The sequence below is a fragment of the Artibeus jamaicensis genome, unplaced genomic scaffold (genome assembly GCF_021234435.1).
Source record: "Artibeus jamaicensis isolate MK-2021 breed Jamaican fruit bat unplaced genomic scaffold, CSHL_Jam_final contig_332, whole genome shotgun sequence".
NCBI classification, from domain to species: Eukaryota; Metazoa; Chordata; class Mammalia; order Chiroptera; family Phyllostomidae; genus Artibeus; species Artibeus jamaicensis.
The window spans coordinates 88,326-104,431 of NW_026521788.1; the positions used below are offsets into that span (position 1 = coordinate 88,326).

The window sequence follows — 16,106 nt, forward strand, 5'->3', positions numbered from 1 at the left end:
GGATGGGAATAAAAGGCACAAAACTATACTTGAACAATTAAAGTAGAAAAAAATGCTAATGTGGCAACATTAATAACTGGCAAAAGGGAATTTGGATGAAAAGCATTCTTAGGGACATGTTATATATTGGCAAAAGGAATATGTATATATCTAACAATATAGTTCCAAAGTACATAAAACCCAAGCTACGACTGATTAAGTTCACAACTGTAATTGGAGATTTTAACATATTTTTCAGAAAACAATCAAGCAAAGCAAGCAGTCAAAAACTAAATGAATATTTAGAAGATTTGTGTAATATTTATTAAATGGGACATATTATAGAGAAATTTATCCTCAAAAATCAGAAAATATATATTACCCTCAAGTACAAATGAAAATATTTACAAAACTCATCTTGTGCTAGGTCACAAAGGAAGCATCAATATAGTCTACAAAGTTAACTTCATGCAAATCATGTTCTCTGACTATAATTAAATACGGAGGGAAAGCAATAAAATAGGCAACTTAAAAAAAAAAATCGTTATCTGTGCCCTGACCAGTGTGGCTCAGTTGGTTGAGCATCATCCCACAAAGTAAAAAGTCCCCAGTTCGATTCCCAGTCAGGGCATATGCCTGGATTGCAGTCCCAGTCCCCCATGGGTGAGCCTTCAGGAGGCAACTGATGTTGATGTTTTTCTCACACATCAATATTTCTTTTCCTCTCCCTCTCCTTCCCTTCTCCTCAATATAAAAATAAATAAAATCTTTAAAAATTTGTATCTGCAAACTACATATACAATGAAGGAACTCCTGAGTTAAATAAAAAATCATAAAAGTTAGAAAACAGAATTAAGTAACAGCAAAAACTCTACCTGCCATATTTGAGATACAGCTAAAACAGTATTAAGAGAAAAAATTTGCATCATTAAATACTTTGTTATAAAATAATCACTGAAGAAAAGCACTCAATGTTTGCTTATTTTATATCAAATACAAAGAAATGAGACAAAAAATTAAAGATGGAAGTGAGAACCAATGATACATAGTAAAGAGAATCAGATTTAACTAAAGCAGAAGCTGATCCATGGGAAGATTAACAGAAGCAGAACTCTGGCAAGAATGACCATACAAAACATAAAAATGAAGAAAGTGGGAGAAATACAACATTTAAACAAGAAGAAGCCATTTTATGACATTCAGAATGGCAAAAATTAGCAAGGTAAATAAGGTATCGGTAAGGATGTGGAGAAGTAGGTCCTCAGTACTGCTGGTGGGGTGTGAACTCATACGACCATTCTGTAAAGCCATTTGAAAAGTACCAGGAAAAAATCTTGCACAAACCACAGAGAAATAAGTATAATGTGGATAAATATAGAACAAAATGTATAAACAGTAATACAAACATCTTAATACAGTAGTTAGTGAAGAGTGAACAATAACACAGAACATTACAAAGGCAGCCCACCCTTCACGCCAGCAGTTTTCAAACACTTTGATTCCTGGACCCCTTTCCATTTTTAATAATTACTGAGGAGCCCAAAGAACTTTGCTTGTGAGAGTTATATTGACCCATATTGCCATATTAGAAATTAATGCTGACAACTTCCAAAAGTACAAACACACCTTCCACTAGCCATCAGAGCAATGATGTCATCACAGATCATGTAGCCTCTGGAAAATGCCTCTACATTTGTTAAATGAGAAAAAGGCAGTTTAGATCTGCATTCACTCTGAAAGCATCTTGTGCACTCCATACAATCAATGAGTGCCCTGTGCTGGCTGATCCAGGGATACATTAACTTCCTTTTCCTTCCTGCCTCTGTGATACTTGGGTAGAGCAAATTGCAATCTACTATAATACATATTTTGCATCAATAGTTGAGGTTCTTATGTGATAGAAACTACACAGAACATTTCTGTACATAATCCTCACAGCAATCTCAGAATTACTACTCTTTCCCCATTTTACAGATAAGGAAACTGAGGCCTGGAGAGGTTAAGTAATTTCCATTCAATGGTGACAGCTAACTTGGAATAGAATGAGGATTTGCTCCCAAATCTGATTCTGTAATTCATACTCTTAATAACAAAACTACATTGCTTCTTATGACTCTTATTTGTGTATTTTATCCACAAACTCTAGAAGAGAAGTTAGAGACACTAATATATGAGATCGATCTAGGGAAAACTATAATTTGGGCTTTAGTCCGAAATTAAAACTTCATTTCTCCATTATAAATGACTTCCCCAGTGTATACCTAGAATAACCTCCTTTTTTTCAACTGGACTCTTACTATGATCAGAGGGGTTGTGCACATACTTATATGACACAGTCTGCAAAAGAAACTTGTGAACTAGGATGGGCAGGGAATATCGGCTCCACTGGTATGAGGAAATAGATTTACAGTTTGCCTTTCCCAAGTTTGTAAATTGGGCAGAGAAGTAACTGAAATCCAGGTATTTTCATTTCAAATCTGATTATTTCTCTATATGCTAAAACCAAGATAATTTTATTCTATACCCACCACCAGATGAATTGTCAAAACTTTTGAAAAGTCTAGACTCTGGACTAAGAGAATTGCTCTTCTCACTTAATGTGCTCAAGGAACTTATATTTGGGTTCTGCAAGCCAGGAAAATGCCCCAGAATTGCAGCTACATTGTCACAGTAGAAATGAGTGTAATTTGAACAAAAAGACAACTGTTTTCCCTTACAGAGAAATAATCAGGTATCTTTGTCCAAGGAATGGAGACTTATATTTTATATTTTGCAAGGTATGATAGCAGCAGAGTCTATAGTTTAGATTTTGGCTCTTCCATGTAAGCACCGTTTCCTTGGTAGTTTACTAATGAATGATCACTAGTAAACTGGTATTAATAAAATAGCTAGAAGTGATAATGGTACCTGTCATTTATTAAACATTACCAGGCAAACACTGAATTAAGCATTTTATGTACACTGCTTCCTTTCCCTGTACTTGAGACTTTTAATGTATGTCATTTTTTGCAAGATCTTACTGAAACTGTACATCCCTGATATAAGGTTACTATTATTTCCCTGAATTTACATTTATAGTTATGAACCAAATATAATTATGAAGTTTACAAAAATAGAACTACAAAAATACCTTTTATGTGAGCCAGAAAAGCACTTACTTCCAATTCAGAGAAATGCATATTAAAGCTGAAGTGATGACAATAAGGTTATCTAACGGAAGTGGTTCAAAAGCTCTCAGAGCTGGATCACATAAAATTCTGAAAGTATAGGCTGCCTGTTCTATGACTTCAGCTGCTGGCTTGACATTCATCCACAGCTCCACCTGCCAATAGCTCTGCTGCTTATTGTCTATGGTTTGAAGTATTAAAGAGATCCTTAGTGGGGTACTACAAAGCCAGGTTAGGACACATGGATTCCACATAAGGTTGTTTCTAACACTTGACAGGTAGGGTCAGTACCTTTGCTTCCTTTTGCATAAAACTTGCGTGCCTGAATCTTGACTGTCCCACTTTCACGTACTCTAGTTGAATATAAAATTCTAGGTTGTAATTTTTCTTTGAGCATATTGAAAATTTGCTTATTTCACTCTCTTGAGATAAAACATCTGCTAAGTGATGTTTCTTTACAGGTAATCTAGTTTTCTTCATCTCTTCTGTATAGCACTTGATAAACTAATCTAGTATGAAGTCTTTCATTTTTCCTTAATTCTAGAAAACTGAGTATTTACCCAGTGTGTTCATTTGATTCTTCATTGTAACTTTATTCCTGTTTCATGTTTCCAACACACTCCTATTTAGTGAACAAACTGGATTAAAGGCTGATTAAGTGCCCAATCTTGTGATTATGAGAGGCTGAAAATCAAGTAACTGTTAAAATGCTACTGATATATCTAGTAAAGTGAGGTCAATGAGGCCACTGGAAACCTTAATAAGAACAGTTCCAATGGGTCGACAAGATGAAAATATGACCACAATGGGTTCAGGGAACAAAAAAATGAAAGAGGACAATCAAAAAAGCAAATCTGGTCAACCTTTCGTTGAGTTTTCTATAAAAGAAATGAGGTTTTTCTGTTGATTCTAGCTTGTACAGACAATACTTCCACAGTAATAAGGATACATAGGCAGATACTGGCAGGCTTGTAGAGATGCAATGGTGACAACTTTCAAAAGTTCTTTCCTGATACTTTTTATTATCTAGTGTCAACAGGGAGCAACATGCTAAGGGAGACGGTACTAGAGATGTGAGGATAGAGGTGAACCTACCATTACATTCTCATTTAAGAGGAGAACTTAGTAGAACTAGGCAACCAACTAACACTGATGATTAGCCAGCATTACTGTGATTGGTAAACATTTCCAGTTTAAAAAAAAAAAATCACAAAAACTAAAAAACCTGCTCTGTAGTCTGGTTTTTTTTTTTTTTACTAAATCTCCGTAAGATATAGATATTCTCATCTACCTTTGAATATACATGGGAAGCAGGAGGAATAGCATTTTTCCATGAGAGAAGCAGCCTACACAGAAATGTATAGTTCAGGGAACATTCAGAATTTCCCTTCCTCATAGCCTGATATACATACATAAAATTGCTACCATTTTATGCTCCTGTTACAAATTTTGTATTACCTATAATCTTAGGTCTTGACTTCTTCTTATTCCCACCACCACTATAAATTTTAAGGGTGTCATCTCTCATTCTATTCATGTTTTGCAAAATATATTGCCAGTTCCAGTTTATGATTTCTTAAGACCCTATAGTATATTCCAGAGCCTTCTCTGCATTAACCCAATATTCAGTTGAAATCTTTTTATATGTGTGTACCTTAAATGAACGCAATCAAGCCAGGTAAGTAATACTGAATCGCAATACATTGCAAGACTTTTGCTATTATTATTTCACCCAAGCCATTCTTTCTGAAAAAATAATTTGATATCATCTTATAACGAACATTTATTTGGTGAATGATTTTATACCAATAGATACTAAAATCAAACAATTTCTCATTTAAACAGAAAGCACAATCCCAATTTTCCCCCCATTAAAAGCCTACTCCATAACTGAAGTACCCAAAACCCATAAACCGTACTGCTAAAGAGGGGAAGTGAGGGGGAAAGACCGTAAACTTCCACAGGAAGGCTGTATAAATCTGGCAGTGATTTAGTACCCATCAGGCTGTGCCTAAGGGTACTACTGAGTCAGAAAAATTAACTGAAAATCTAAATTGAATATGTCGTTCTTAATAAGGCTCAGAAAATGACCATCTATTAATTATGCAGTGTTACATTATGTAAACTGAGATAATCAAAAAGTAAAGTAGACAATCTGGACTTTAACACCAATGTAGGTAAATCTGTAGATGTAAACAAATTAAAAAAGACATTCCGTAGCTCCAATTTAAAACAAACTTTCAGGACTAGAATCTTCAGAGTTCTCTAGTATCTTGAATATTCCCATCTTCTCTTTAATTGGTCCTGAGGCATTCATTTGATCTAAGAGAAAAATATTAAAACAAGTATTTATTTTTTTAAGTGTTAAGAACCTCAAGAGGAATACTGAAAAAGATGTCCAATATGTTGTTATGAGACATGAGTCATCTGCAAATATTTTAGAACAGAGAGAAACATGGAATAATGGTCCTGAAAGCAATCAAGTTCATTATTTCACAACTAGAACTGGCTCCAGGGAACGCACAAACTGAAACGTAAGTTTGCCAATTAAAAATCACTTTCACTAAATTTAAGATACAGATACAGAGAAATAAACCACCTGAATTGTGTTCTCAAATATGTCTTCCTTAAAAAGCCCAATCATGGTTAGTTTAATAGCAGATAAGACACTCTGAAATTTTATCTTTACACACACTCCCATTACCAATATGTGATCTTTTGTCAATCTAATAGGTGGGGAACAGTATCTCTGAAGTGAATTATTCTGATTTCTAGGAAGGGTGAACTATCGTTGTATGTCCCCTGGCTCTTCTTACTTTCTCTCCTGGTAATTGCTGGCTCATATGTTGTCCATTGGTCTTGTTAATTTTTACTTATTTATGTATGATACACATTTCCTGTCTACTGTGTTGCAAATTTTTGTGACTTGTTCTCCTTATTTCTACTTATGGTATTATCTTTTTCCTGATGTCTTTAAATTATTGCAATAAAATCTATCAAATTGCTTATTTACCTTGTGAGATGTTAAGATTTCTTTTCCTGTCTTGAAGTCATACACGTATTTTCCTATCTTTCAAGTTAAAAGTTATGCTTTTATTACTTAGGTTTCAACTACTTAGATTGTTCATTTTTCTTGTTTGTTTTTGAGCATGGTATGAGGTTTTCCCTGATTGATTACAGATTGCCCCAGCATCATGTACTGAATGAGAGGAATTTCACCTCCTCCACTTGAAACACTATTTCTATCATTTATAGATTTTTCCATGTAAGTTTGGTTGATTTTCTAGATTTGCCATACCACTACTTAATATAACTCATGTTAGTTCTTTTTTTAGATTTAATTATTTATATTTAGAGAGGGGACGGGAAGAAGAGAGATAGAGAAAACATCAATGTGTGGTTGCTTCTCTCGTACCCTCTACAAGAGACCTGGCCCACAACCCAGGCATGTGCCCTGACTGGCAAACAACCAGTGACCCTTTGGTTTCTAGGCAATCCACTGAACCACACCCACCAGGGCCATATGTTAACTGTTGACTGTTAGGACTTTTTAATTAAGTCTTAATACCTGGTATGATCTGTTTTGTTCTTTAAAACTGTCCTGAGTTTTGTCCTTTTACTCCTTCATAAAAATCTTAAAATCAGCCTGTCCAAAGTTCTTTAAAAAGTCATATCGAGATTTAATTAATCAAAAAATAAGTCCTGGCTGGTGTAGCTCAGTGGTCTGAGCACAGGCCTGTGAACCAGAGGATCGATGTTTGATTCCCAGTCAGGGCATATTCCTGGGTTGCAAACCAGTTCCCTGCAGGCCAGTTCCCAGCGGGGGATGCATGAAAGGCAACCATACATTAATGTTTCTCTCCCTCTCTCCTTCCCTTCCTCTCTAAAGATAAATAAATAAAAATCTTAAAAATAAATACATAAATTAAATAAAAAATAAATGTAAAGCATATAAGTGAAGTTAAGGAATACTGATTTATTTTTAAATACTAAACATTCATATCTATGAATCTGGTTAATTCTGTACATTTATTCAATCTTTCTATTCATGTTCTTCCATGTATCAGTTTCCTCCATAAGGACTTAAAGAAATTGTTCTATTTAATCACAGTCATGTTATCTAGTTTTATAGCTATTACTGTCAGATCTTATTTTCTGAACAACTATTACAGACACACTTAGTATTAATTTATAAGCATCCTTCTTGAATGCTGTTCTTAAAAACGTCTAGATTATTATACCACCTGCAAATAAAAGCAACATGAACTTTCATACTATTATTCCTCTAACCTATTTTTATTATTTCACAGTATTAGTTAGAAATACTGTATATACTGTGCAATGCTATGAGAGCTGTTACCCTCAAATGTTTTTTTCAAAAATCCTCACCCAAGGACATTATTTCATTACTTTTAGAGACACAAAGATTGATGTGAGAAAGAAGCATTGATTGGTTGCCTCCTGTACACACCGGGACCAGTGACTGAACCCACAGCATAGATATGTGCCATAATACGGAACTGAACCTGCAACCTTTCAGGTGCTGATTAAAGCTCCAACCAACTGAGCCACATAGGCCAAGGCTATCCTCAAATGTTTTTTTTTAAAGCTCTCATTTTATTTACAGAGTAAGGGAAAGTAAGAAAGACAGGGAGAGAAACATCCACAGGGGACCTGGCCTGCAACCCAGGCAAGTGCCCTGATAGAGAATCAAACTAGTGACCTCTCAGTTTGTAGGACAACACCCAACCCACTGAGCGAAATCAGTCAGAGCTATCCTTGAATGTTCTTAATTTTAGTAGTAGTTTCCCTACATGAATGCATTTTTATCAGATTAAGAACATTCTTCTGTATGCCCAGTTTAAACATTGAGGGATGATTATGTTTTTTCAAGTGGGTGTTTATTAAGTAGTTCTCCTTTCTTCAGTTACTATGAATTACTATTTTCAAATGTTACACTGTGGTGCTGATTTTTGATAATATATGTACGATTTGGTCATAATGCTTTTTCTTCCTCTCCCATATTTTTCCATGAACTATTTGAATATTATAATGCATATAAACATACTAAGAACTCAGAATAGCTAAAACTCAAATGTATTTAAGAGCTAAAACTATAATTCTTAAAGAAAACATCATGACCTTGGGTTCGGTAAAGATTACTTAGACACAATACCAAAATCATGAGATACAGCAACAGGAAAAGTAGAGTTCATCAAAGTAGAACTTTTGCCCTTCAAAAGGCACTAATTAAGAAAGATTAAGACACGGGCTGGGAGAAAATATTTACAAAACATATCTGATTAAAGGACTTAATGTAGAATATATAAAGAATTCTTTTAAGTCACTAATAAGACAAACACAATTTTCAAAAGATATTTGAAACCCCTGGCTGATATAGCTTAGTGGATTGAGTGCAGGCCTGCAAATCCAAGGTTCACAGTTTGATTCCCAATCGGCACATGCTCGGGTTGCAGGCCAGTTAGTTCCCAGCAGGGAACACAACAGAGGCAACCATATATTGATATTTCTCTCCTTCTCTCCCTTCCCTTCCCCTCTAAAGGTAAATTTAAAATCTTAAAAAAAAAAAAAAAAATATTTGAGAATCAAAGTTGACACTATACATAGTGGTATGCTAGTGAGTATCTTGCAAATGGCTCTCTCCCTCCAAACAGGCTTATAGTTTTTGCCTGTTTCCACTGTTTTAAATATTCTTAGCATGACCAATAACAAGGCACCAATGTTGTTAATACACTGAACACAGAGTTGCAAAAAGATGAGCAGTAGCACACCACTATATAGTATTTCTACCAGAGACAAAATATACATAAATAATCAAGAGCACAGGTATCAATAATGTTATAAAATAATTAGGAAATGTTGAATTTTTAATATTATATTTGTGATCACCACAATAGGTACCACTTAACTCATTATTTTAAAAATTGATCAAGAAAAGAAGTAATTTATCCCACCTCATCTGCACAGATTATATCTTAGAGTAACAACCAAAGAGTATAACAAGGAAAAGTTCTTAATAAAGTAACTTCCAGCCAATAATGGAATGGTAGAACAACAACAAAAAAAGTCACCATTTTGTAATCCTTAAGAAAAAAAAAGTTCAAAACAATCATCATCAGTAGATGCTAAAACTATCAGGTTAAATAAATGGTGACAAAACTATAATATTAAAACCAGCCCAAATCTGCTGCTCAATCTTAGCTCACTAAAAATAAATTCTGCTATTATGTGCCTCCTAGTATGATTTCAAATATGAGAACAAAGCACTTGTATTCCTAAATTATGGAACCTGGAGGTAATTATGCCTACAGAGCTATATTTACACAAGCTACTCATTACTTTACAGAAAGAAAATAAGTAGACAGAGGAAAAAGTCAAAGGAAAATACAGGGGGCAAGGGGGGAAAAAATCAGCCCTTCAGAATCTAGGTCATTTTATAGAACAAATTAACAACTTTCTCCGCAAATGACATAAAAAAACAAAAGTGAGGAGGGTGTTATAGAAAAAAAAAAAAAAGGGACTTCACAATTCATGAAATTTGTATCCTGATTCAAACAGTAAAAAGATTCGAGACAACTGGGGAACTCTGGATATGGATTAGATTAGTGCCAACTCTCTTAAATGTAATAATGACACAGTGCCTATGTTTGAAAACATGTTCATTTTAATATATGATGCATGAGAAAGATATGGGTGAAATGTCATAATTTAAACATTCTGACAAAAAAGAATAGCAATGAAAAAGTAATGACTAAATGCTATTGAACTATTGAAGATGAGTGGGTTTATACATACAGGTACATTATACTATTCTCTCTATTTATGTATATGTTTTAAAGTTCCCATGAAAATAAAAGCATGAGAGATATTTACCAATAAGGTCACTTCGATCTAACAACAACTCTAGATCTTCATCACTAATGACTTTCTCTCTTGATCCTTTTACTTCCCTATAAAAGAAAGCAAAAAATCAGGTCTGTATGATAAACCAAAACCATGAATTACATTTTTCTAAAATTAAAAAATCTTACCTTTCATAATCTCTAGATTTTAATAATTCCATTAATTCCTTAGGGTCTAAGAAGGTCTTAGATGTATTTAATCCAGATTGACCACCCTTGAAATGATCTAGAAAAAGTTTTCAAGAAATTCAAAACACTCAAAATTGTTTTTAAAACCTAAATACAAACTAATCAGAATTGCTTATATTAAAAACGACAGATAAAACCTTGTGTTAGTAAAGAAGAAAAGCAACTGAAAATCTCAAATTTCATTGGTTAGAGTGTAAAAGAGTATGTTCACTTGGGAAAAGTTTGGTAGTTTCCTATAGGTAAACATATATTTATCATAAGACCCAGAACAAATAAATGCTTAAGTACACAAATATCTGTATAGGAGCATCTTACTCTGTCAAAGTCTCTAATTCAATCGATCGATAGAATGGATAAACTATTCAGCAATTATTAAAAATAAACCACCAAACTTCTAACACACGCAACAGATAAATTTCAATATATGATGTTCAGCAAACTAGCTAGAAAGAAAAAGGACATAAACAAAGGATGCAAGAAACCTACTTGGACAATGGAAATATTTGTGACTTTGATCTAGAGCAGGGGCCCCCAACCTCCGGGCTGTGGACCAGTCCAGGGTTGTTAGAAACCAGGCCCTAGAGCAGGTGAGTTCAAACATAACGTGCTTGAATCATCCCAAAACCATGGACCCCTACCCCGGTCCATGGAAAAACTGTCTTCTATGAAACAGGTCCCCAGTGCCAAAAAGGTTGGGGATTGCTGTTGTAGAGGATTGCTACATGAGTATAAATGAAATCTGTATGGAAAAAGTCTAGCCAGTTAATATAATGAGAATGGTTTGCACGACACTGATGTAACCTGGCAGCTATGGCAAGAGGACTGGAGTGTGCATGTGTGAGCAATGATGACTTCACTGTGCTAGTCTGTGAGGGCAGTAGACACCTCTGAGTGAGCATGTGTAATGTCGGGCCATTGCATTCAAAATGACTGAGCCAGTAGAGGAACGAATCTACATCAAATTTTATAATAAGCTTAAACATTCCTTTGTGGAAACTATTTGCATGATTCAGAAGGCCACAGCTATGGGCCCACTCGTGCATCTCATCTTGTGCAGAGGTTCTGGAGAAATATCAAATCACCCAGGTGACTCAGCCCTCCTCTCCTACCCAACTCTAATAGCCCAGATCTGGTGCCCCGAGACTTCTGACTCTTCCCAAAACTGAAATAACCTTTGAAAGGGAAGAGATTTCAGACCACTGATGAGACTCAGGAAAATACAACAGGGCAGCTGATGACAGTTGGGAAGACTGTGTGAGGTCCAAAGGTAGCTACTTTGAAGGGGACCGAGGCATCTTTGTCCTATGTATGATGTTTCTTGTATTTTCTTCAATACATGTCTATTATTCACATTACATTGCTGGATATTTTCTGACAGACTTTGTTGTACATAGCTCAAAATTCACCAAGCTGCACACTTAAAATCTGTACATATCTCTATAAAACTTAATACTTAAAAAATTCCTTTCAAATTACTGACAAATTTAATTTCAGACCTGGCTGGTGTAGCTCAGTGGATTGAGTGTGGGCCTGTAAACCAAAGGCTTGCAGTTCGATTCCCAGTAAGGGCACATGCCTGGGTTGCAGGCCGGTTCCCAGTAGGGGACACGTGAGAGGCAATCACATATTGATGTTTCTCTCCCTCTCTCCTTCCCTTACCCTCTAAAAACAAATAAATAAAATCTTTAAAAAGTTTTTAATTTCAAAATACTGAAAATAGAGCGTAGGAAAATAAAACTATGAACTTTACTTAATTTAAACTATATTCAGTAAACAAAGTACATAGTCCATCAAATTCCTAAAGCAGCAGATGAAAAAATTTTAATCTGTACAAAATCTTCTTAGGATAAAGTTCTTTATTCCTCCAATATGTATTTTAACTACAATCTGAATGTTATACCAAGTCAAATAAAAAATGCCCATAACCTAATCCATATTTCCCTCAAAAATCCAATGCACTAGAGAAAGTATAGCAGGTCCCTAAATAACGGTGTTTATAACACCAATGAGATGCCACCGGAACATGACTTTTGTTTTATTAAGTAGCCTACGGTAAAACTAGTTTTGTGATACATCATTTCGTCTCAAGTCACAGAACCTATCAATAATATGAAGTGAGGAATTACTGTATGTCCAAGTGAGAAAGTAGCATAAAATACATTGATAGTAATTACAAAAAAATTTTTTTTGCTTTATTTTTAGAGATAGGCAAGGGAGGGAGGGGGAGAAACATCAATGTGTGGTTGCCTCTCACACACCCCCCCTCCTGGGGACCTGGCCCACAACAACATAGGCACATGCCCTAAGCTGGAAATCAAACCAGCAACCCTTTCATTCACAAGCTGGCACACAATCTAATGAGCCACACACACCAGCCAGAGCCACTGACAGTAATTTTCAACATTATGATGATGTTCCCATTTCTCTAGGCTTTACAACTAACATATTTTCTACCTTTCTTATGGTAGCCATAGTCATTTTTTCAAATATAATTTTACATTCAATTAATAAAAGGAAAATGTCTTCAAAGAATCACAAGGAACAGAACAGAAAAGGCCCATGCCTCACCCACTTTATTTCCCCTACTCCTCAAATTCTTTCTAGATTAGAAAACACTATTTTTTTTAAATACCATGGTCAAAAGTATGAAAAAGGCACTCTTGGAGTAAAAAAGTTCTTGAATGAGTGGTTCAATAAAGTAAGTTGATTTTTTAAAAAATAGCACTACTTCAATGTACCTTCCACATTCTAGTATTTAATACATTGAACTGGTAGAAGAGGCCTAGAAATTTTCTTAAATCTTCTGACAAGCAAATCTCTTACCAAGAATTAAGATCATTTCAAATCCCTAACATATTTGACAGGCACTCTGAAATTATCCTTGAAACTTTTCTCAGCCCCCTTTGTTCCTCATGTAGACATTCATTAATTTTTTTTATGTCTAAGGTCACCAACCTAAGTCTTTACTTAAAGCTCCAAATCTCCCACTGCTTATTTAGTTAATGCTGAACTAATCAAGCCTTGCAAATTTCTCTTACAAAAAAAATAACAAAAACTACAACAAAGAAACTGAAGGAAAATATACCAGAAAGTGAATCTTACTTTTATGGATGATCAGCTTTTCCAGTTTCCTTTTAGCAGCTGCTCTTTCCACAATTTTCTGATCAATAGTATTTGCTGTAACAAGACGATACACAACAACTGGCTTCGTCTGACCTATTCTATGACATCTGTCCTGGGCCTGAAGATCAGACTGAGGGTTCTTAAAAAAAAAAAAAAAAAAAAAGGAAAAATAACTTTTAACAATATAAGGTTAAAATTATTTAAACTTAAACTATGCCTGGGTACAGTCTATATGTACAACTAATAATCAAGGGTGTCCATCCTTTTGGCACCTCTGGGTCACACATTAAGTACAATGTGACATGTAAACACAAAAAAAATTTTTTTAAGTAAATTTATGATTTTGTGTTGGGCCACATTCATAGCCATTCTGGGCCACACACAGCTCATGGGATACAGGCTGGACACCCCAAAAGAGTGTCTTTTTCAATTTCTATAGTGGCTTCACTGATAGAACAGATTCAAGTATTAATACACAGGACACCTGAAAAATTATTTTTACTCATTATAGATACCTCTTCAAAACAAATAAATGAAACTGCAAGGCATACAATGAAAGATTTTAAAAACCTTTGGAATGTAAGATCAGCATATTATTATGCTTGCACTTACCCAATCACTATCATAAATAATAACTGTATCTGCTGCAGTCAAATTAATGCCCAGTCCACCAGCTCGTGTACTCACTAAGAAGATAAACACATCTGGATCTGTGTTGAAGTTGTGCATCTAAAAGCAAAGAGGATGTGAGACAGGAATTAAGAAACTTTCTGCCTGGAACGTTAATAAGTTGCTGCATGTGGAACAGCTATCTTACTAGCATATGTTTACCAGGAAAAGAAGGGGAGGTCAGTGGTGGGCCAAGGTTTATAGATATAACCCAGCATTCTTCAAACTTGATATGAGTTCTTCAGCATCCACAGGACTTTTGATGCGAGGTAAATATTGAAAACCCCAGAAGGCATAAAAGTTGAAAAAGACCAATTTTCTGAAAAGAGACAAAAGTGCCAAAGACTCACCTCCCATTATACAAAAACGTATAGACATGCCTACTCCTCAGTCTGTGGCAAAAAACCAGGGGCCTTAGGACATGCTGTATGTATCATTACCACCTTAAGAGAGGCCTGAGCAATTCAAGCTCAGGCTGGTCATTCAAGTGCCCCAGGACTCTTTGACTGATGATACTCAGTAAAAACCCTGGACACCAAGGCTCAGGTGAGCTTCCCTGGTTTGCTTCTCATGCACTATTACAAACTATTGTTGGGATAAATAAGTGCTGTCTGTGTAACTCCCCTGGAAACTCACATCTACTTTCTCCTGGACTTCACCTATCTGACTTTTCTCTTCGCCCATTTTAATCTGTATCATTTCACTGTAATAAACCATAACCATGACAGAAAGAGGCTTGAACCAAAAACACTGAGAGATTATTTTTACATACAACTATTAAACATGTACCTGAGGGAGGCCAACTCAATCATTCAGGTCCACAAAACAATTATGTTAATAAAATATCTGCCCATGTTAACTTCATTTATTTTCTAAGCATCTATTTTATTAAGATCTTAACTTTGCTTTAAAAAAAACCTCTAACCACAAGGCAAATTTACGGGAGATTATCTAACATTAGAAAACAGTATTAGAAAAGATTATAAAAATATTAGGAAAAAAAATCTAGACCGTCCTCCCTCAAAGAATGGTGATAAAAATACCCCAAGTAGTTGATTAGGAGACAAAGTCAGCAGGAAAGGGGGCTTACTCTGAAGGAGCATGGAGAAAGTTTTTGAGTAGGTGGGTAATGTTCTAGATCTTGACAGTTGGTGTATTCATTTACATATACATATAAACCAAAACTCAGCAAATGCACACTTTCTCTTATCACCTTTGGAATATGCAAGTATTACTCCAAAACACAAAATACACTGAAGTAATTAGAAAGAAGTACATGTCAGCTGTTAGTTTAAAACACACCAAAGAAGATAGAATACCGAATGGATACAATAATGAATTTATGCTATATCATGGTATGCAATTAAAAAAAAAAAGTCCTAGTGGCAGGTTCTAAGTGGATTTACAGGTGGTTGCTGTCAAATTGTTTCAACTGCTATTATTGAAATTTTCATAGCAAAATGTTGGAAGAGCCAAAATGGAGAAAAAAATTTCCTGTATCCTATTACAGTGACTGTTGTGTGAGTAGAATACTAAGTAAGGTTGTGCCAAAGATATAGTATATAATTTGATAAAAATTAAAACTAAATCAAAATGCTTGTTTTTGGTCCTGCTATAGGGCTTTAGGTCTTTTGTATCTCTATCATCAGTATGTGAGTCTACTTAGAATATTATTTGAGAAATCAAGATAACAGTTACAAAAAAGAAATGGTGTGTATGATATAAGTAGTCTTACATTTTCCTCTCTCTCTGAATAAGACATGGATCCATCAAGTCTGCTGAAGTTGAAATTTCTAAAGTGGCAGAAATCCATCAAAATGTCCAACATTCTTGTCATTTGTGAAAACAGTAGCACCTAAAATTTAAATGTTCTTAGTATCTATACTGATTAATAAAGAATAATTAAACAATAAAAAAATCCACCAAAAGTACCACCTTGTGACCTCTGATTTTTAGTTCTGGCAGCATTCGATCCAAAATTAGGAATTTCCCAGAATTTGTTACTAATTCTTCATCAACCTTAAAAGTGGTCAAAGAAAAAAAAGTCACAACCATG

The 16,106-nt window shown here is 34.9% G+C and overlaps 1 protein-coding gene across 3 annotated transcripts in view; it reads right to left on the minus strand.

Annotated features, from left to right (window-relative positions):
- Window positions 1-320: 320 nt before the first annotated feature.
- Window positions 321-16,106, minus strand: part of HELLS (helicase, lymphoid specific) — a 40,921-nt gene continuing 25,135 nt past the window's right edge. For 2 of the 3 annotated variants that reach the window (XM_053664010.1, XM_037143013.2), the window contains 7 exons: window positions 15,986-16,069; window positions 15,786-15,905; window positions 13,994-14,110; window positions 13,361-13,520; window positions 10,199-10,295; window positions 10,041-10,117; window positions 321-5,468 (listed from right to left, as the gene is read on the minus strand). In XM_053664010.1, coding sequence (XP_053519985.1) covers window positions 5,374-5,468; window positions 10,041-10,117; window positions 10,199-10,295; window positions 13,361-13,520; window positions 13,994-14,110; window positions 15,786-15,905; window positions 15,986-16,069 — 750 coding nt within the window. In that variant the 3' untranslated portion in view covers window positions 321-5,373. The remainder of the gene's footprint in view (window positions 5,469-10,040; window positions 10,118-10,198; window positions 10,296-13,360; window positions 13,521-13,993; window positions 14,111-15,785; window positions 15,906-15,985; window positions 16,070-16,106) is intronic. The other variant, XM_037143014.2, reaches the window with a different exon arrangement.